The following is a 23,040-nucleotide window of genomic DNA, read 5'->3' as shown; positions in this document are numbered from 1 at the left end:
GACTTGGTTGTTTCCGATTTTTGGCGATAATGGAAACCAAGGACGCCCATCTCAGAAATGACCAAATGCAAGCCCTTTGGTCATGGGAGGAGCCAGCATTCGTAGTGCACTGATCCCCCTCAAATGCCAGGACACCAACCGGGCACCCTAGGGGGCACTGCAGTGGACTTCATAAATTGCTTCCAGGTACATAGCTCCCTTACCTTGTGTGCTGAGCCCCCTAAACCCCCCAAACCCACTACCCTCAACTGTACACCACTACCATAGCCCTTACGGGTGAAGGGGGGCACCTAGATCTGGGTACAGTGGGTCCAAGATAAGTAGTGGAGTTTTTTGCTTGATGTGTCTGGCCCTATGAGTGTTTGGAAGGGTATGTTGGCACATTTAAGATGAAAGCAAATGATGTGCAGTTTTTTTTGAAGACTGATGATTAAAGAGGTTTTCTCTCTATTTAAAAGGCGTGTCCTTTAAGAAGAGGTAGGACTGGTTTTCACTGAGGTCTTTTTTTCTCCACCATCTTTCAATAAAGTCCATATTCACCCTGGAATACTCGTGGTTTATGATTGTAGAATTTCTTTGAATATTGTGGTTATTATATTCTACTTGTTCCAATGTTGTACAGTGATTTCAATTATCCCAATACTGACTGAATAAATGTTACATTAGGGAGCACTAGGGAGGTAAAATTCTTAGATGTAATAACTGACTGTTCCTTGGAGCAACTGGTTGAAGAACCAACAAGAGGGGGAGCTATTTTAGATCTAGTCTTTAGTGGAATTCTGGGCTTAGAACAAGAGGTAATTGTGTTGGATCCACTGGGAAACAGTGATCATAACATGATCAAATTTGAGCTGATGTCTGGAGTGAAATCACAAAGGAAATCTACTGTAGCTGCATTTAATTTTTGAAAGGGTGACTATGATAAAATGAGGAAAATGGTTAAAAAGAAGCTAAAAAGGTTGGCCGCAAAGGTTAGAGGGCTGATATTCAAAACATTTAAAGCGGGTAGCAGAGGCTCCTGCCCACTTAAATCGCTTGTTGTCGCCTACCCTCTGATATTCAGTGGCACTAAAGTGGGCAGTGCTGCTGAACATTGCCTCTGACCGCTGCCAAAAAAAAAAGAGGTAGGTCAGGGGCGGTACAGGGGATGGCGTTAGAGAGGAGCCCAGGTTATGCGGGTGCTGGTAATATTCAATGCTGGCATCTGCAAGCGGTCAAATTTAGGACAGCTTAAAAGCTATCCTAACTTTGGCTGGCCTAGCTATGCGGGTCACAGCACTGAATATTAGGCAGGGGCCTACATAGCTTTTCTAAAAAAAAAAAAGCCAATGAGTTCCCTGCCACCCCTTGACAATGGCCCTTTTTCCTTCCCCTTTCCCCCCAGCCTGCGGCAAGAACCTCCACCCCAGAAGGCCCCCTGCCTCCCCCCAACTGTCCAGTTATCCCTTCTCCTGGGTCTACCTGTAGTCCTGGTGGTCCATGGGGTTGTTGGGGGAGGAGTGCAAGCCCCTTGCTCCTGTCCCTTGTGGCCGCTAAAGTACTGAGCAGCCATTTTCTTTCAGCGGCCGCAAGAGGCAGGGGTTATGCGGGTGTGTGCCCATGCCCCCAATGACCACCACGGACCACCAGAGCTACAGGTAGGCTCAGGGAGAGGGTCTACATAAACAGCTGGTGAGGCATTGGGCCCTCTGGATGGGGTTTCTTGCCATTGGCTGGGGGGAGGAGGGAAGGAAAGAGGGCCATTGTTGGGGGGTGGGGTGGGAGGGGATCTCTCTCTCTCTCTTTTTTTTTTAACAAAAAGCCCCAAACAAAATCAAAAGTAATGTGGACCCAGGCCCGATAGTCAGCCGGGGCTACCTGTCCACCCCAAATTATCCCCCAATATTCAGTGCCGGTGTCCGGACATAGCCCGTCACTGAATATCGGTGGACATTTAGTTGGCGATGATCAGCATTTAAAAAAACACTGACCGCTGCCGGCTGAATATCAGGGGGTAGAACGTTAAATCAAGCATGAACGTTGTTTAAAAATGCCATTATGGAAGTGTAGACTAGATGTATTCCATGAATTAACAAAGGTGGAAAGAAGAGCACACGAAAGCCAGCATGGTTAAAAGGTAAAGTCAAAGAGGCTATTGGTTCCAAAATAGCATCCTTTGAAGAATAGAAAAAGCATCCAAATGAAGAAAAAAAGAAGTGTCAAGCCAGATGCAAAGCATTGATAAGAATGCAGTTAGCTTAATGGAGTTTTAAAAAAGTTTGGACGGCTTCCTAAAGGAAAAGTCCATAGACCATTATTAAATGAACTTGGGAAAATCCACTATTTCTGGGATAAGCAATATAAAATGTTTTGTACTTTTTTGGGATCTTGCCAGGTATTTGTGACCTGGATTGGCCACTGTTGGAAACAGGATGCTGGGCTTGATGGACCTTTGGTCTTTCCCAGTATGGCAATACTTATGTACTTATGTAAGAAAGGCTAAAAGAGAATATGAAGAAAAACTTTCCGCAGAGATAAAAACTCATAGTAGCACCTTTTTCAGGTACATTATTTTGTTTTATATTAGCTGTGCTGTTACTTTATGTTTTCTGTCTACTCATTATATATGCAGCTTTGTAACCCATTCTGGGTGTTATTGGAAGGATGGGCTAAATAATGGAATGAATGAATAAATAAATAAATAAATAAATAAGGTGTGTTGAGGCATGACAAGGATGAGACTTGGATGGGGCCAGGGCAGGCCAAAAAGTTAGATATCTTTCAGTGATAATGGAACAGGATATAATGTCAAGACAATAAAGAAGAACGTTTTTGTCTATCACGTCCAAGTTATAAAAAGGTGCTCTGACTAACTAGATGACCACTGGAGGGATTAAAGCATGATCCCTCTTTAATCCCCCAGTGGTCACTGACCCTCTGCCGCTCCATAAGACATGAAAGTGACAGTGAATACTAGGCTGTGTGACAGCAGCAGGTATTATGCGCATACCCAACAGAGTAGAAAGCAGGTCCCTGGATTTGGAACCGTCCAAGCTCAGTTGGAAAGATAGTGAAGGAAAGATGTTGAAAGTGAAGGCACTAACCTTGACACTGAAGGTGATGGCCTCCATGACAAAGACACGGTCTGGAAAGACATTCGCTACCTCTTCTACACTGCTGAAATACTGAACAGGTTCTCGGACGTCACGGTCTTGATCCAAAAGCTTAAATTTCCCTAAAATGTCAATAAGAAAGAAGATATCAATTGTCATATTTAGATTCATGTGGGACTTTAAATTCTGGCAGAACAAATACAGTAATAATTTTATTTTCTTACAGTAATTATGATATCCTTTGTAGTGTGCAAGTTTAGCATTTTAGAAATACATAAACAACACTAATGGTGTGAATGGTCTGGAAAATTCTTTGGGAACCAAGACTGTAAGATATTCTTCTTCTCCTTTTTTGTCAGAAGCTTTTATTTATTTATTTTTTTAAATAAGTTAGGGGTCCTTTTACTAAGGTGTGCTGAAAATGGCCTGCAGTAGTATAGACGCAAGTTTTGGCCACTCGCAGAATCATTTTCAACGCACCTGTAAAAAATGCCTTTTTGGGGAGGGGGCCAAATATGGGTGTGCGGCAAAATGAAAATTGGCACATGTCCATTTTGGATCTGAGACCTTACCACCACCCATTAACTTAGCGGTAAGGTATCATGCATTAACCAGGCGGTAATGGTCAACGCCCATTCAAATGCCGATTACCGTCCACATGCTGGAAAATAAAAATATTTTCTGAAGCGCATAGTGGACGAGCGTAAAAAATGAAAATACCACCAGGACCACATGGTAGCCAGGTGGTAACTCAGAAATGACATGCATTGGGCGTGCATAGGCGCTTACGCAGCTCAGTAAAAGGGCCCTTAAAACATGGCTGCTACAAAACAGATCTTGGTAAAGGATTGTGGGACTTCTTCACAATAGCTGAGACTGCAAGCCTATAGACACATTCTTAATTCAGCAGGACTTATCCTTGGCTTAGCCCTTCTAAAATTTACTATAGTTTTCTTAAGCTTCTTTAGACACCTGAATCATAAACCACATCTTATCAGTATTAACAGATGTTTGACGCAACTACAGACTGGCACATCTAAACCAGCACAAGTGGAGAAGTGTCACATAAAAGCATTTTCCAGTCATGTTGGAATAACTCAAAACAAAATAACTTTTAAGAAGACAATATGAACCAATTAGAGGGAAGAAAATTTGCGATATACAGAATGTTCAATTTAAGAACAGATTTTTGAACTCAGAGTAGAACTGTGAACCCTGCCTTCAGACTGTTATCAATGCTCATCGTCTATAGTACAAGGGATGTGCTAAATGAAATGAAAGGAAAAAATGAACAGAATGTCATTTCAATTCCCTTTTGTTCACTTTACTATTTTTTTTACATAAAGGTGCTTGGTATCTGGGACCCCTTGCCCCAAGCCACTGCTGCTGCTGAAGATATTTAACAACTCAGTGGCCCCAACCACCTCTTACCCTCTTCTTATGGCATCATCACTTTGTTGCACAACAGCTGTGGTTGGGCAGGGACAATGGGGGATCACTTCTCCCCCCTAACAAAGTAGGGATCTGTGGTAAGGCAAGATATGGCAAGGCCAGCCCTAGCACTAGGCAAGCCAGGCAACCACCTAGGGCAGCTCAATTTTAGGGGTGGCACTAAAAGGGGTTGTTTAATAGCTTCATCAGTGGCAGCTGCTTGGGAAAAGGAGGGGGCCAGACCTTTTTTTTCTTTCTTCTGGTTTAGGCTCTTTTTGTTTATTTCATTTTAAAGAAATGAAATAACATAAAAATTAAAAAAAAAAAAAGAAGAAAAGAAATTAAAAATTTTAAGTGCATATGCTATCAACTACTCCTGCTACTATTTATCATTTCTATGGTGCTGTTAGAAAATGTCTATTTTTTTTTCCCAAAATGGACACATGCTAGATGGTTTTGTGCCCTGTGCATTTATCTTTTTGGTCCATCTTCAAAAAAAAGTCCAAGTACAAAATGCACAAAATCAAGCCATTGAGATGTAGGAGGAACCAGCAATCTTAGTAGACTGGCCACACTGACATCCCAGAACAATGGGGCACCCTAGGGGGTCACTGCTCTGGATGTCATATAAAAGCTCTCAGGTACACTTTTCCCCATTACCCCCTTATCTTGTCTGCTGAGCCCTCCAAAACCCACCGTCCCCAACTGTACACTACTATAATAGTTCTTATAGGTGAAAGGGTCACCTATATGTGGGTTTTTGTTGAGTTTGGGAGGGCTCAATTTCCACCACAAGTGTGACAGGTAGAGTGAGATATGGGCCTGGATCCCCTTCTCTACAGTGCACTGTACCAACCACTACACTATTCCAGGTGCCTGCTTGCTGCTTTAATAGAACAGGCTGTAGCATCTGAAGCTGTCATAGAGGCTGGTAAGTACTATCTTTATTCACATCTTTGGAGGGTGGGAGGGGATCAGTGACTACTAGGGAATAAGGAGGGTCCTCCTTGATTCCCTCCAGTGGTCATCTGGCCATTTAGGGCACCTTTTTGTGCCTTATTCAGTGGTCTAGATCAAAACATTGAAGCTTTAGCCCTAGACATTTTCGTTTTGTTCCATTATGGCTATAAAACATCCAAGTGTTAGGAACACCCAAATCTCACCCCCAAAATAATTTGGATACACTGCAGATGAATTGCATAGATAAAAGTCTGCAAAATAGGTTTCGAAAATACCAGTTTTGGATGTTTTGAGAAGAAATTTGTCCAAATGCTGCTTTATGACATTTTCTGGACGTTTTCCTCTTTCAAAAATGAGCCCCATAGTAACAGAGTAAATGACGGCAGATAAAGATCCGAATGATCTATCCACACTGTCAGTCACACTCATTATCAATTCAAGATTAAACTAACAATGAATGTGATATAAAATACTTGATCATGGTCTTTCTTTGGCATTTCTGGGACATAGACTGTAGAAGTCTGCCAAGCACTGTCCTTACATTCCAAATACTGAAGTTGCCATCAAAGCCCACGCCAGTCTATCTGAATCCATCTTGTCATTTGTAGAATATAGACAATAAAATTCTGCCCAGCACTTCCTCACGTTCTAGCTACTGAAATTGCTATCAAAGCCCTCTCCAACCCATCCTAAATCAGATTGACCTACATGGGACACAGACCGAGCAAGTCTGCTGCAAATGCGTCACTTTGCAGTTCTTTGTATTAAATTTTAATTGAGAAAGACCTCATACAACTGTGACCAAAAGACGGCATGTGAAACCGGACCGCAAGATCAGCTGATAAATGTGCACACAGTTAAAGAAGCAATCAAAGGTCAAAAACCCTCCTGTGAAATTCACTTTTCAAAACAAAAAACAATCTTAAACAGCAATGCAAAATGAAGAACTCCACCAGCACTGATCTTAAGTAATGCGATGAGTCGGTTCTCAGTCGCTTCATCTAGGCAAAATAAATTAATGACAGTGTGGTCCCAATGGACCCCTTTTGCTCCAGCTTCCTCTGGAGACCTTCACTGTGTCCCAGTTCTGTGAATGAGACGTCAACATATTAAGAAAATTGCTAATGGCATAGGTGGTCATTCCAAATGTGGGGCTTGTTCTTTTTATCGTTTATCGTTTATTTATTTACTATACCGTTTCTAATTGCATTCACAAAACAGAACGGTTTGCAGATTGACCACAGAATGTACTGATTTCACTAATCCTGCCGAAGGGAAAATTTACAAATTGAAGTTTGAGATCACTTGTAAATCTGACAATGTTGTTTACATCCTGCATGAAATTTTATGTGGGCAAAACAGAACACAATTTTTCTATTCCTCTAAGTGAGCATAAATCATGTGTGATCAATAACAAATTTGGGGCTCCATTGGTCTCGCATTGCAGGGACCTTCATTATAGTTTTGAATCCTTTTGTTACTGGATTATTGACTGTGTCCCTTTCAGCATTTGGGGAGGAGATTTGAAGAAATGATTACTACAACTGGAACAGCATTGGATTTTTAGATTTAACGCGTTGGAACCTATTGGACTGAATTCTACTTTACATTGGGCTGCATTTCTATGATCAAACAAGCAATTTTCTTAATATATTGACATCTTCAGCTCTGATTGGCTGTTCGGCATCTGACGTCCTTTTAAATGATGAGCTCCATTTTGTTTCTTTGTTCGCTGGCTGTCTTGGGACATGAACATGGATGGAGGGGCGGAGAGAGAGGAAAAATGCTGGAGATGGATGGAGGAGAGGGAAGAGAGAGGAAGGAGATGCATACTGACTGAGATGAGGGAAAGGGAAAAGAGGAGAAAAACAACACATGGATGGAGAAAATAGATGCTGGATGGAGAGGGGGAAGGGAGGTGGCAGATGCTGGATGGAAAGGGGAGAGGAGAGGGGGTAGATGCTGGATGGAAAGGGGGAGAGTTAAGATTGAGGAAAGAAGAAACAAGAGACTGGGACCAACACAATTAGAAACAGTAAACGGCCAGACCACAAAGGTAGGAAAAAAATGAATTTTATTTTTAGTTTAGGATAAAGTAGTGTGGTAGCTGTGTTAATAAATACAAAAAATGGAAGTAAGGTGATATCTTTATTGGACTAATTTTAATACTTTTCTGACTAATGTTTGGAGACCAAACTCTCCTTTCTCGTGTCAGAACAGAATATCATAACAGCAGTATACTGTCCTGACCTGAGGAAAGAGGTTTTGGCTTCTGAAAGCTAATTGAAAAATGTATTTAGTCCAATAAAATGATATTATCATATTTTCCATTTTTTGTTTCATTTGTATTTGTTAACCTATAGTATAGTGATTGAAATATGTCAGTTTTTGAAATTTGCATCTCTTTATATTTGCACAGTACGGGGGGACTGAGGGGTGGGACTGTTTAGGGAAGTAGTCCTGGTGCAGGTTGCAGGCAGCCTATGAGTGGCGCTGCCACTGCCCAGGTGAAGACTGCAGCAGACAGGATTTAAGGTATGGCGGGGGGGGGGGGGGGGGGGGGGGGGGGGGGGGGGGGGATGCACTGCCTGTAAAAAAAAAAAATTTTTCAGCACCCCCAATCATTTTAAAAAGTTGGCTCCTATGTCTGAGTTATTTTATGAGCACGCTAGATTTTTTTGTGGATTCTTTTGAGCACTTTTGTTTTTTTTCTCGTTCACAGAACTGGGGCACAGTGAAGGTCTCCAGATGAAGCTGGAGCAAAAACGGGTCCATCGGGACCTCACTGTCTTTAATTTATTTTGCCTAGACGGAGCGACCGAGAACCAATTCATTGCACTACTTAAGATAAGTGCTCATGGAGTTCTTCATTTTGCATGACATTGCTGTTTAAGATTGTTCTTTGTTTTGAAAAGTGAATTTCACAGGAGGTTTTTTGATCTATGATTACTTCTTTAACTGTGTGCACATTGATCAGCTGATCTTGTGGTCCGGTTTTACATGCCGTCTTTTGGTCACAGTTGTATGAGGTCTTTTTCCTCCTTTCTAAATGAATGAGTGTGTTATTACTTTGATTCACAGTATTTTTTGTGGCTTTCATGGTATTCTATTCAGTGAATCTGATCTGTGGATATTTTTTACTTTGTGTATTCAATTTTAATTGCCAAACATTAGACCATTCTTCTACCTTCTGCAGATCCTTTTCATGTTTTCCACACCCTCCAGGGTGTCCACTCTGTTACAAATGTTGATATCATCTGCAAAAAGGTAAACCCTTACCTTTTAACTCTTTGGCAATGTCACTTACAAATATATTGAACAGAATCAGCCCCAGCACCAATTCTTGAGCACTCCACTATTCATCTTTCCTTCCCCCAAGTGAATTTCATTAACCTCTACCCTTTGGTGTCTGTCTGTCAACTAGTTTTTAATCCAGTTCACCACTTTGGGCCCTAACTTCAGCCTGTCAAGTTTACTCAAGAATCTCCAATGAGAAACTGTATCAAAGGCTTTGCTGAAATCCAAGTCAAAGAATTCAATCAGATTCGTTTGGCATGCCCAGACCATGCCAAATTCTTCAGTTTTAGACATCCATATCCCCACTTTGTAAAATCAGAACTTAGACATCTATGCATGATAGACATCTAAGTGCCGGTTTATGGGCATCCATAACATGAATGCTACTTATGAAATAAGGACATAAGAACATAAACATAGCCATACTGGGTCAGACTGAAGGTCCATCAAGCCCATTATTCTGTTTCCAACAGTGGTGAATCAAGATCACACAACCCCTGGCAAGTTTCCAAAAGAGTAAAAACAGATTTTATGCTGTTTATCCCAGGGATAAGCAGTGAAGTTCCCAAGTCCATCTTAATAATGGATTATAAACTTTTCTGGTATGTAGCCCATGCAGGACATGTATGCAGGGTGTCAGGAGTCAGAACTGACAGAAACAGATCAGCAAAGGTGCCGGAGACCGGCGCTGAAGAAGACTTCTGCTGGCGGGGGTTGGGGACCCCCACCAGCAAAGGTACCTGGCGGCGGCAGGGGGGGCCGAAGGTGGTGGTGGTGGGGGGGGGGGGCCAGCGGCTGGGGGAGTCGGGCTAAACCGTGCTCCCCCACCTCGGGCTCTGGACCCCCCTCCCGCCGAGGTCTGGCTATGCCCCTGGTTTCAATGTATCATCAACATCGACACCTAAATCTTTTTCTTGGGCGGTAACTTAATGTTGAACCTAGCTGATGTCAGCATCCAAAATGCTTGTGTTAGGCATATATTCCCCATTGCTCTTGGAATCTGATCCATTGCTATTTATGCTTCCTTTGTCCAATTCTTCATTCAAATGTTGAAGTTATTTTTGAACTTCTTGAGTCATAAAATGATGTCCACTAGGCATGTTTACCAAAAACCGATGCAAGACACAATATTGGTCAAACATGAGAGTATAGAAAGTTCTAAAATACTGGCACCTAATAGGAGAAAACAAGGATAGAAATTACTAGTGTCCACTTTTAGGCGAAGCAGAAAGCTTCAAATGATAGCGGTCTCAATATAAACAAAGCCTGGCAACCACTCAAACAAAAATCTAAACTCAAAAAATCAGTTACCTCATCTGCACTTCAAAGCTCAAAAAAATCAATGCCTATGACCAATGACCTAATCCACACGTCAAAGCTCATTATTCAATGACCAATAGTTTCAGCAGCTTTTCTTCAAATCAAATAGACCCATATCCCTATTTTTCCTTGGAAGTGCTAAATTTATTAGACAGAGAGCAATGTCTTTTTTCACATCAAGCAATCCAGATTGAGAAATATTACAAAAAACAGTCCTACATACAGACTCTGTTACTTCACCCTGAAGAAAGCCACAGTAAAATGAATGAAATGTCAAAGGGGTCAGTTTGAATCCCTTCAGTTTGTGACTGCTTTTATCTTCAAAAGTACAGTAGCTTAGCCCTTGAAATGTACATGTCATGTAAAACACCAATGAGCACGAAAAGTCATAATTCATTCACAGATTCGATAAAGGTAAATAGCCTAATTTCATAGAGGTCAAAATAACCACTGTGGCAGTTCCAATGTTAAATGGGTATGATAAGTTTAGTACCACATTTATTTTTTGGTATGTTTATTTATTAATTTCAAAATATATCACAAGATAACTTTTCCTACAGAAACACAGAAAGGAACATAATATGAAGAACAAAAGAAAACAATCACTGAACAATACTTCAACTCTTCCTTAGACCACAACATTAAGGAAGAAGGGGGAGTGATAAGGACAATTAATAGGAGAAATTAAAGGAAATAATTATAAATCTGCTAATACAGATTACACAAGACAAGTCACTGAACTAACTCCCCACATTTACTCTAAAGCCATAGCAAAAACACTCAAACAATTTTCTTCATGTTTAGAAAAGTTCTCAATTGTTCTGGGATAAAAAAAAACCCAACAACATATTTCATCCCACCTAATTTAACCACACTATTAAGCTAACAAAAATGTTGCACCCAGGTCTCTTATTTTTTTATTACATTTGTACTCCGTGCTTTCCCACTCATGGCAGGCTCAATGCAGCAGTGGAGGGTTAAGTGACTTGCCCAGAGTCACAAGGAGCTGCCTGTGCCTGAAGTGGGAATCAAACTCAGTTCCTCAGGACCAAAGTCCACCACCCTAACCACTAGGCCACTCCTCTTGTGTCTTGTCTCATGGCTAAGAACAATTTCCTTCTCTTCTGAGTACTTTTAGTAACATCAGGATACATTCAGATGTATGACAAAAGTACAGTCTCAAAATAGCATTTAAATCTTGCTCAAATACCAGGGACACCAGTAATACAGCTCTTTTGGAGGTTTCAGGAACAGATTCCTCTAGAATAGCTGATACATTATTTAATTAAATCCAGCTGAGTTCCCAGGCCACGATCACCCTCCACATCACATCACCCAAGAGATTTTTAAAGAATTAAGGTTCCTAATACATTTTATTCAATGGGAGGAATAGCTTCTAGGGAATATTTTAAAATTTCCATAAAGTACTTCATAAACAAGTTTAGTACCACATATTCAGTGATAGGACCACTGATTACTGAAAATGAAAATAGGCAGCTAAACAAATCCATTTATCTTTCTGCAGCAGCTGTCTTTCTGAACACTGCCTCTTTATTTTACAATTTTAAAAGCCATTTCTATGGGTGAAATAATGCTTTGCCAGTGGAAACAGGCTTTTATAAACTTGCCCTTCCAATATGTGGGTGAACCTCTGCATGTACTACCTGGGCATATGTTTCTCAGACTAAGCAGGGCTGGGGTTGGCGAAGGATTAGAATCTGCATGCAGGTTTTAGAAAACAAGTTCAATGGAATATGCATATAACTCAGGAGCTTTGCATGTAACAAAGAGTAGGTGGAAACACATGTGCATAATTCTCTGGAGTAATTTTCAAACCAAAAGTACATATTTGCTTTGAAAATTTGCTGCTACCTACACAGGTAAGTGCAGTGTGTTTTGTCTAGCAAAAAAAAGTACCGGTACTCAAATGCTAGGTCACCCTTCACGGGTGGGGTGATCACTGAGGGACCCACCCCACAATAGCCAGGCCTCCCACAACCAGTCACAGAATCAATAACAAGGCAGAATTGTTGTGTAGAGCCTGAGCTCTTTCATTAAAACTTGGGGTCCCTGGGTCCAGTGGCGTACCAAGGTGGGGGCGGTCCGCCCCGGGTGCCAGTGGGTGGGGGGGTGCTCCGCTCCCGCCGCACATTTAAAAAACCGGCGAAGCAGCGTCGCAGGCAGCGCCTCGTGCCCTGCTTGTAAAAAAAAAAAATCAAATCTCCTTCCTCCTTCTCCTCCTCGTCTTGACGTCGACTCGGGCCTTCCAATCAATTTGATTGGAAGGCCCGAGTCGACGTCAAGACGTCAAGACGAGGAGAAGGAAGGAGATTTGATTTTTTTTTACAAGCAGGGCACGAGGCGCTGCCTGCGACGCTGCTTCACTGGTTTTAATGGGACTGAGGTGGGGAAGGAGAGGGGCAAAAGGGACTCGGGTGGGGGTGTTCAGAGGGGAGAAGGGGACTGGGGTGGGGGTCTCAGACAGGGGAGGGGAGAAGGGGACTGGGGTGGGGATCTCAGAGGGGAGAAGGGAAGGGGAGGGGAGAAGGGGACTGGGGTGGGGGTGTTCAGAGGGGAGAAGGGGACTGGGTGGGGGTCTCAGAGGGGAAAAGGGGAGGGGAGAAGGGGACTGGTGTGGGGATCTCAGACAGGGGAGGGGAAAAGGGGACTAGGGTGGGGGTCTCAGAGGGGAAAAGGGGAGGGGAGAAGGGGACTGGGGTGGGGATCTCAGACAGGGGAGGGGGAGAAGGGGACTGGGGTGGGGATCTCAGAGGGAAAGGGAGGGAGAAGGGGACTGGGATGGGGGTGTTCAGAGGAGAGAAGGGGACTGTGGTGGGGGTCTCAGACAGGAGAAGGGGAGGGGAGAAGGGACCTGGGGTGGGGGTCTCAGACAGGGGAGGGGAGAAGGGGACTGGGGTGGGGATCTCAAGGGGAGAAGGGAAGGGAAGGGAGAAGGGGGCTGGGGTGGGGGTGGTTCAGAGGGGAGAAGGGGACTGAGGTGGGGGTCTCAGAGGGGAAAAGGGGAGGGAAGAAGGGGACTGGGGTGGGGATCTCAGACAGGGGAGGGGAGAAGGGAGGGGAGGGGAGAAGAGGACTGTGGATGGGGGTGTTCAGAGGAGAGAAGGGGACGGGGGTGGGGGTCTCAGACAGGGGAGGTGAGAAGGGGACTGTGGTGGGGGTCTCAGACAGGAGAAGGGGAGGTGAGAAGGGGACTGGGGGTGGGGATGTTCAGAGGGGAGAAGGGGGCTGGAACTGGGGGCTGAAAAAAGGGGGCAGGGAGAGAGAGGGGACAAGATCCTAGATGGAAGGGGGAGCGAGAGGGAGGGCAGACCCTGGATGGATGGGAGAGGGAGGGCAAATGGTGGATTGAAGGGGCAGAGAGAAAGGGCAGGCAGTGGATGGAAGGGACGGCAGAGAGGGCAGACACTGGATGGCAGAGAGAGAGAGAGAGAGAGAGAGAGAGAGAGTGAAGACGATGCTGGATGGAAGGAAGACGGTGAAAAGAAGATGAGAAAGCAGAAACCAGAGACAACAAACTGTAAATAAAATAGATTTTTTAATTTTTTTTGCTTTAGGATAAAGTATTGTAGATGTGTTAAATGTTTATAATAGAACATGTAAATAAGGTAATCTTTTTATTGGACCTAATTTTAATACATTTTGACTAACATTCGGAGAACAAAACCCTCTTCCTCAGGTCAGGATAGGATACGGTAACAGCACTATACTGTACTGACCCGAGGACGGAGGTTTTGGCCTCTGAAAGCTAAATGTATTAGTCCAATAAAATGGTATTATTTTACTTTCTATATTTGTTTTATTTCTATTTGTTAATTTGTAAAGTGGTGATTGGTACTTGTTAGTTTTTTTTTTCAAATTTACATCTGCTGCCTTTATATTTTGCACAGTACTAGGGGACAGTTTCTGTTTCTGTGGTGTTGCATTGTATGCAGAGTCTGGCATTGGGGGTTCAGTTTAATTTTTGTCTAATTAGAAAGTTTATGATTACTTATTCTATAGTGGATTAGGGTGTATCTGTGTTTGTGAAAAAGACATGGCTTTCAGTTGGCATTGACTGTGCAGGATCTACGATCTGTACTATTCTGTCTGGTTTCGTTTTACAATAGGTGAATTGATGTTCTAGTGCTCACTGTAGTGTTTAAGATGCTTTCCTTTTCCTTGTGTGACTCGTAGAAATGACTGCTTATGGTATGGTAGAATTGCTCTATAGGTCCTGGGTGTTTTGTATTCTCGGCATGCCTAGTACTGGATTTGGGGGGGGGGGGTGTTAAAAAATGACCGGCCCCGGGTGTCAACTACCCTAGGTACGCCACTGCCTGGGTCAGTTTTGGCAGACAATGGAAAAGATGCCGGTACTCAGTACCCCAAGTACCCCCTCAAAAAAGCCCTGGGTAAAAGTAAGCATGTAGTTTCATGTGTCAATGCAGCTATGAAACTACCTCTCCTAGGTGCAGTTCATTGTTCTGTCTGTGCTCTATTTACAATATCTAAAGAACTGCAGCTGTTGTACATCCTGCTAGAAAGCTGAGGAGTCTGAAGACCAGCACCTTCAGGAACAATTCTTCTGGAAATTGCATCTAAATTTTGGAGAAAAATGAACTACATGTCTACTTGTTTTGTTTGGAGTTAAAAACGGTCAATTTCTTTATAATAATAAAAAAAAGAACAAGAAACGAAAAGGAAAGTACTGTGCAAGCATCAGTCTTCATCTTTTACATAACCTGGAGTGGACAAAAGAAAGCAATCTGTTATATTCAAAAGTGTTCCAGGTCAGTGGCCCTGCAGGAGCCAGTAGAAATACAACATAGGAGATTGACTACTCATTGCAGTGTATTGATATATTCTTCAAGGACTTTGTTTTCAGTTTACTGTGATATCACATCGAGCACATGTGACAAAAGCATAAGATTTGCCATACTTGGTCAGACTGAAGCTTCATCAAGGCCAGTATCCTGTTTCCAGCAGTGGTCAATCCAGGTCACAAGTACCTGGCAAGATCCCAAAAGAGTAAAAACAGATTTTATGCTGCTTATCTCAGGAATAAGTAGTGGATTTTCCCAAGTCCATCTTAATAATGGCTTATGGATTTTTCTTGTAGGAATGTAGCCAAACATTTTTTAAACCCTGCTAAGCTGACCTTTGGATGTACTTGGGATCATGCGCTGAAATAGGTAGAACTGGGTTACTGGATTATTAAAAGCTGGATGAAATGCTGGCACGTGATGGATTTCCTCTATTTGTTACAATTATTGTGTCTTTGATGATCAATCTTTCTTGCAGCTAGGAGGGACTGCTAGGGGTGCCACCTTTCTTTTTCCTAAACAGGCTGAAGAGAGAAGTTGCTTCAGCTCTGCAGCAGCACACAGTACACGTTCTACTTTGGCATTGTTACAATGCTATTTTCATTTGGGAAGGTGCCCTCCTAGGCTGCTGGAAGTCATGATGCATCCCATTTTAATTATCTCAACCTGAATCTGACAGCATGATTGTATTTGAGAAAACTTAATTTGTCAGATTTAAATATGTATATTCATGAACATAACTCTGTACAAAAGGTCAAGCTACAAGAAAGAGATTGTGACCAATACTATCTAAAAATATGCACTAGTCAACCTGACTGACCATTAAGAATATGGGGTTGCTTTATGTTAGACAGTTGTTAAAATGTAGAGATCTTTGAACAGCAAGCATCTATTTTGCTGAGCTGTCTTTCCAATCAGGGATACTCAGATAAAACCTGAGCATCATACTGCAAGATAAAAAAAACAGAGGGTCTGATATTCAGCCAGCCCAGTCAGAGTCTACACTTAAGTGCTGGCATTTAACCTAGTGCTGCACAATACTGGTGATCACTCCGACTCTTATATGTTTAAAGTTAGGCCTGATAAGAACTTAAGAACAGCCACTGGGTCAGACTAATGGTCCATCTAGCCCAGTATCCTTTTTCCAATAGTCGCCAATCTAGGTCACAAGTACCTGGCAGAAACCCAAATAGTCAATTTATCCAGTTTATCATATTTGATGATTGTTTTCCCTTCTCTAAAGAGAAAGGGAAAACAATCATCAAATATGATAAATATGCTAATGCTCGTCAAAGAATCATCAAATATGAAAAAAGGCAACAAAAGATACTGTGATGCACTTTTGTGCTTTTTATTCGCATCACAGAAACCCAAATAGTAGCATCAGTCCACGCTACCAATCCCAAGGCAAGTAGACAAATATTACTGCTACATATATGTATCAGCACCACCTTCAGCCTGCTCCAGTGCTGCCCCCTTTTTAAATGCATACAATATCGGCATCCAGTAAGTTAAATGGTACACTGCCATTGAACACAACTTGCTTTGAATATCAGGTCAACAGTGTACCTCTTTAAAATAGTCAGGTAAAACTTTAGGTGTACTTACTAAACAGAGAATATTCTGAAGCACCTGGTAATTAGTTCTTTTATTTTTTTTCATCCCGGAGAACCAAAAGCCTCTGTGTTCTTCATTGCAAAGCCTGGGGGCTAGTGGTGGCCCCTGAAGATCTCTAGGGTGGCCCCCATCATTCTGTTTTTTTTTTTTGTTTTTGTTCACTACTCTCTGCCCCTCTATCCAAGCTTGTGAAAGAAAGGGAGAAGTGGTTGGGAGGAAGAGCCACATTCTTGAAGGGCAAGGCATTTCTCAACAGAAGAAGAGAATGTGCTTGGAAATACCTCCTTGAAAATAACCTCAATGAAACATTTGAAGGCAGGCTAGATGGAATGTATTTTATTGATACATGTTAGTGTCATCATAGCCTTGCACTGGAAGATATATGGTGGCTCTCCTTCAACTTATTTGGATCCAAAATGGCCCCAACTTAAAAGTAGTGAATCCTACTATTCTATGAAGTGTTAACAACTGAGTACCTCTTTTAATGGTGCATCAGTGTACAGTACAGAGAAAGCCTGGCAGTCCAAATCCTTCACCTTTTAGATAATGTAGGACTGGGGGATGAACTTCAAGGCTCTACCTTCAATGGGTGGGGGTCACTATACTCACTCAGCTCAGACAATTAGCACAGTCATAGAAAAAATCAATGTACAGTCAAAATGGCTATCAGAAAAGAAACAGAATTTTACTGAGCAGATTCTTCAAAACACACACATCACCAATCAAGGGAAGAATTTGACTAAACAGATTCTCCAATTCAAACATATCCAATAGTGAAACAGTAAAGCACAGTGGGTTGTTGGTACTCCTTGATTTCCCTTTCACTCTACTAGACTATCCAGTTGCCTTCTTCTGGCTAGTTTAGTCTAAGCTTGAGGAATGGTCCAATATTTGGCAACTAAGATTAATGTTAAAACTGCAGGTCATGCACTTGGGTCCAAGAATCCAAGGGAACGGTACAATATAGGGAGTGAAGTGCTTCTGTGTACAAAGGAAGAGCGAGACTTGGGGTGATTGTGTCTGATGACCTTAACATTTCCAAACAGGTAGAAAAAATGACAGTCATAGCCGGAAGGATGCTTGGGCGCAATAAGGAGAGGATGACCAGCAGAAACAAAGAGGTGATAGTGCCCTTGTATAAGTCTATGAGCCCCATTTAGAGTACTGTGTGCAATTCTGGAGACCGCATCTACAGAAAGATATAAACAGGATGGAGTTGGTCCAGAGGGCAGCTACAAAATTGGTAAGCAGTCTTGGACATAAAATATAGGGACAGGCTTATGAACCTCAACATGTACATGCTAGAAGGGACAGGCTTATGAACCTCAACATGTACATGCTAGAAGAGGAGGGAGAGAGGAGATATGATACAGACGTTAAATATCTCAGGGGCATTAATGGACAAGAAGTGAGCCTTTTTCAAAAGAAGGAAATCTGGAGTGAGGGGCATACAATGAAGTTAAGAGGAAATAGGCTTAGGAGGAATCTAAGAAAGTATTCGTTCACAGAAAGGGTGGTGGATGTGCGGAATGGCCTCCCGGTGGAGGTCATGGAGACGAAAACTGTATCAGAATTTAAGAAAGCATGGGACAAGCATGTGGGATCCATTAGGAAAGGAAGAGTTAGTGGTTACGGAAGATGGGCAGACTGGATGGGCCATTTAGCCTTTATCTGCTGTCATGTTTCTGTTTCTATCTCCACCAACGTCTTCTGTTCATCTGATGACTCCCTGAGTCACCTGTCTTCTTTCTAGGTTCATTAAACCCCTTTTTGACTCCTCTGGTTCATGGAACTCTCAGTGACCCCTAATTCAACTCCCTAGGAAAAGGCTTCTTTCCTTTGTCCTTAGCTTCACTGAATCTTTTTTAACTCCTTTTGCTCATGAAACCATTCATGGATCTGTGGAGATACAAATCCCTAATCCCACTCACTCATTCCAGCCATGAACTTTGATTACTTTGCCAGAAGGACACAAAGATTCAGAAGAAAGCCTCTCTTCCTTAGAACAAGATTTTATAGAGCATCAGCAAACTTTCAATGCAAACTACAAACCCCTGAAATCCAGTTTTTACAAACTGAGTCTATGTTAGACTTGCTGTGTCTGGACTCCTTCAAAGATGTTATAGAAGACCATACAGCCACCTTTTATCAAGCCACATGCAATGCAATGGAGCTCGTTCAAAGTGAATGGGCTTTGTTGGCATTACAGCACCGGCACCACTAGCACAGCTTGATAAAAGGGGGCCACAGTTTGTGAAATGGACTTCCTATCAGCTATGTTTGCAGCTTGCAATGGAGCCCTTGGAACCTTGGCATTTCAAATTTTGCGATGTCAGCATATCAAAATGGCAATTAAACATGCGAATAAATTTAACAGGATTCATCTAATACAAACACACAGCTGGGAGACAAAGATTTTAAAAAAGAAAAAGCAAAAATACATGTCATTTACATCCAAACAGACTTAAGAAAATAAATATATACAGAACTGGAAAATGTTGGCACATGTAGACTGACTCTGGTCTCTGGACAGAACTTCTGCATGAAGGTAGCGCTTCTCTCACTATTCAATATTTCTCAATATTTCTCTTTTAAATAGTAGTAATAAAAATATCACGTGCATTTTTAAATACACCAATGCATATTTCACAAAACAAAAGAAGCATGTTCTCACATGCCATCTTTCTCTTTTGATCTACGCACAGGAAAAAAAAGATTTTAAATGCTCCCAGGTTTCAACCTAATTAAGGTTTAAAAAGACCTTTGTACTGACAAATAAAAACTCTAAATGTTGAGTACCTGATTCTCTTAAAACATGATGTATATTTTTGTGACCCTTTACTAGGTGAAAAATATCAGCACCAATACAACGCCTGCTGGGGTGCCAGGGTTCCCTATAATCAGCCCCTCCAAATGACACAATGAAAGGTTATTCCTTTGTGATAGTTTCTCTGTGTTCATCTGTATGCGTACAAGCTGGCATGTTTCTAAATATGAGATAAAATAACAATGAACGATGATGCTTTGTTTTTGGGTGTACCAACATGGCGGCTGTGGGGGGTTGGGAGATGGCTTCCGCATTGTGATATCAGGTCATCTCCTATTCTTTCTCCAACCTCTCTGGTACCAGCACTGAATACTGCTGGCACCCACATAACTCCTGACTCCACACCCAGACCACACATCCACTGCCTAGTTTTAAGGTTACCGATATTCAGTGGTACTGCCCGGTTTGGTTTCACTGAATATAAGTAGCCAACCTTCTCAGCATGGTTTTGCTAAGTAGGAGGCTCTCCTGTCTAGTTGCAGCCTTTTGAATATTGGGCCCCATGTGTTTACAAGAAAAGGGTGGCTGATTCCCTCTCTCTTTCCCTCCTTCCTTTACCACCAGAGAGGATGTATTTGTTTAATATTTTTAAATGACAAACCAAAGGAAAACAAAGCTCTTTCCTGAGCCTGTCATTGTGATGGCTTTCTTAAGTGTATAAGAGATTAGTTCAGCTGCTATTCACGGGTGCAGCATGGACCCCCTCTTCATTTTGAGTTTCCTGAGATTTATTCAGTGTTTATTAAAACAAAATGAAGAAGTTAAGTGTAACAACGAATCATTATCAGAGTCAGGAAAAGCTCTATTTACTTGGGAGGGCCATGGTCTCCGTGGCCTACACCCATTCTGTTGCCTATGATTATTATGGGTTTGTTTTGGTGGACAGTGTGAAGCACTGTTCAGCTTCCCCTCTGCCAGCAGCGGGGGGGGGGGGGGGGGGGGGGGGGGGGGGGGGTAGGTATAAGGGGAATACCAGTGAGGAGAGGCAGGGGATTGGCATGAGGATTGAGGGTCATACTGGAGGTGCAGGTGAAGGACTTGGAACTAGGAGGAGAGGATAGAGGTGGTGAGAAGGCAATATAGGCCAGTCATAACTTCTGTAAGACCAAAGCAAAACTCTGTATGTTAAATCTTCCAACAGTAGGCAAAATCAGTAGAATTGATAATAAATTTAGAAAACCAAGAATTTGATTTTGCTAAACAGAAAATGAATAGGCTGAATTGTAACCCAAGGTAAGTGTTCTGCTATGCTGCTAATATTTCTCCAAGCAATGAAATATATAGGTATTTTTTCAAGAAAACAGCTTGTAAGGTATGTCTAGGGTTGTTCAATTACTAGGTCAAAGTTCTTAAGTAAAAGTATAATAAAAGTACAGTGAAGCACACATTAAAAAATGTACTTAAGTGAAAGTAAAAAGTTAGGTTCCTGTTTACTAAGCTGCGCTGTAGGTACGCCAATTATTAGCACCAGTGGCATACCAAGGGGGGGGGGGCGGTCCGCCCCGAGTATCAGTGGGTGGGGGGTGCTCCGTTGCTGACTGCAGTCAGCTCTCGTCTCCTCTCCATCCTGTGCCTTTAAAAAAAATCTGAAAAGCAGCATGGCAGGCAGCGCTTCGCGTCTGCCCTGCCTGCTTGTAAAAGAAAGCGCCGGCAAACCTCCTCGTCGACGTCACGATGTCGCGTCGGTCTTCCCTCACTGGGTCCCGCCCTCGCAGGGGCGGGACCCAGTGAGGAATACCCGACCGATATCGCGACGTTGACGAGGAGGTTTGCTGCTTTCTTTTACAAGCAGGCAGGGCAGACACGAAGCGCTGCCTGCCATGCTGCTTTTCAGATTTTTTTTTAAAGCCCCGGATGGAGGCAGCAGACGAGGGCTGTTGTCGAAGGTGGTAGGTGGGTCGAGTTGGGGGGGGCTTAGATGGGAGAAGGGGAGAAGGGGACTGGGCTGGGGAAAGGGGGTGGGGTCTCAGATGGGAGAAGGGGATGTGGGGAGGGGGTCTCAGATGGGAGAAGAGGGGAGAAGGGGACTGGGCTGGGAGAAGGTGGGGTGTCTCATGGGAGATGGGGATTGGGGAGGGTGTCTCAGATGGGAAAAGAGGGAGAAGGGACTGGGCTGGGGAGAAGGGGTGGGGGTCTCAGATGGGAGAAGGGACGTGGGGAGGGGGGTCTTGATGGGGAGGGGACTGGGGGGGGGAGGGTCTCAGATGGGAGAAGGGGAGAAGGGGACTGGGGTGGGGAGGGGATCTCAGATGGGAGAAGAGGGGAGAAGGGGTGGGTGGGAGAAGGGGGGGTGGAGAAGGGCCATGCGAGAAAATGGAGCCATGCCTGGGGCTGGTGGGAAAATGGGGTCTGGGGCTGAAAAGGGGTCCCTAATGCAAGGCATGTAGATGAAGGAGGCTGGAACTGGGGCTGAAAAGGAGGTAGGTGGGATAACGGGGCTAGTACTGGAACTGGGGGCTGAAAAGGGGCAGAGGCTGAAGCTGGGGAGACTGGGGGCTAAAAAGGGGACAGGGAGAATGGCTGGGGCTGAAGCTCGGGACTGGTGAGAGAAAAGGGCTGGAGCTGAAACTGCGGACTGGTGGGATAATGGGGCTGAAAAGGGGAGCAAGTGGGTAGATGTGGGCTGGGGCTAGAACTAGGGCAGGTGGGATAAGAGGGCTGGAACTGGGGACTTAAAAAAGGGGCAGAGAGAGAGAGGGGACAGACGATGATGGATGGATGGGGGGGGATAGGGAGGGCAGACCCTGGATGGATGGGGGGAGAGGGAGGGCAGACCCTTAATGGATGGGGGGAGAGGGAGGGCAGACCTTGGATGGATGGGGGGGAGAGGGAGGCAGAAAGTGAATGGAAGGGAGAGAGAGGGCAGACAGTGAATGGAGTGGGCAGGGAGGAGGCAGACATTGGATGGAGGGACAGCAAGAAGGCAACACTGGATGGCAGAAGAACGAAGACAGATGCTGGATGGAAGGAAGACAGTGAAAAGAAGATGAGGAAAGCAGAACCAGAGACAACAAACTGTAAATAAAATTATATTTTTGTTTTTTTTGCTTTAGGATAAAGTAGTAATTAGCTGTGTTAATAAATGTTTATAGAACATGCAAATAAGGTAATCTTTTTATTGGACTAATTTTAATACATTTTGACTAACGTTCGGAGAACAAAACCCCTTCCCAGCAGGTTAGGACACTGTAACACACTATACTGTATTGACCTGAGGAAGAAGGTTTTGGCCTCTGACAGCTAAATGTAGAGTCCAATAAAGGTATTTTATTTTCTATATTTGTTTTATTTCTGTTTGTTAATTTAAAGTGGTATTTCTAGGTTTTTTTTACAAATTTACATCTGCTGTCTTTATATTTTGCACAGTACTAGGGGACATTTTCTGTTTCTGTGGTGTTGCATTGTATGCAGAGTCTGGCATCTTGGGGGTTCAGTTTAATTTTTGCCTAAATAAAGTTTATGATTACTTGTTCTATAGTGGATATGGTGTATCTGTGTTTGTGAAAAAGACATGACTTTCAGTTGGCATTGACTGTGCAGGATTGACGATCTGTACTATCTGTCTGGTTTCGTTTTAGGTGAATTCATGTTCTAGTGCTCACTGTAGTGTTTAAGATTTCTTTTTTCCATGTGTGACTCATAGAAATGACTGCTTATGGTATGGTAGAATTGC

General features: G+C 43.1%; 1 protein-coding gene across 1 annotated transcript in view; it reads right to left on the bottom strand.

Moving 5' to 3' along the window:
* LOC115464769 (GRB2-associated and regulator of MAPK protein 2-like) overlaps positions 1-3,251 on the bottom strand; it is a 50,362-nt gene extending 47,111 nt beyond the window's left edge. The window contains exon 1 of the mRNA XM_030195123.1: positions 3,084-3,251. Coding sequence (XP_030050983.1) covers positions 3,084-3,251 — 168 coding nt within the window. The remainder of the gene's footprint in view (positions 1-3,083) is intronic.
* Positions 3,252-23,040: the final 19,789 nt, after the last annotated feature.

This window comes from Microcaecilia unicolor, chromosome 3 (genome assembly GCF_901765095.1).
Source record: "Microcaecilia unicolor chromosome 3, aMicUni1.1, whole genome shotgun sequence".
NCBI classification, from domain to species: Eukaryota; Metazoa; Chordata; class Amphibia; order Gymnophiona; family Siphonopidae; genus Microcaecilia; species Microcaecilia unicolor.
The sequence above is the reverse complement of the archived record's forward strand: the minus strand, read 5'-3'. Positions and strand labels throughout refer to the sequence as shown.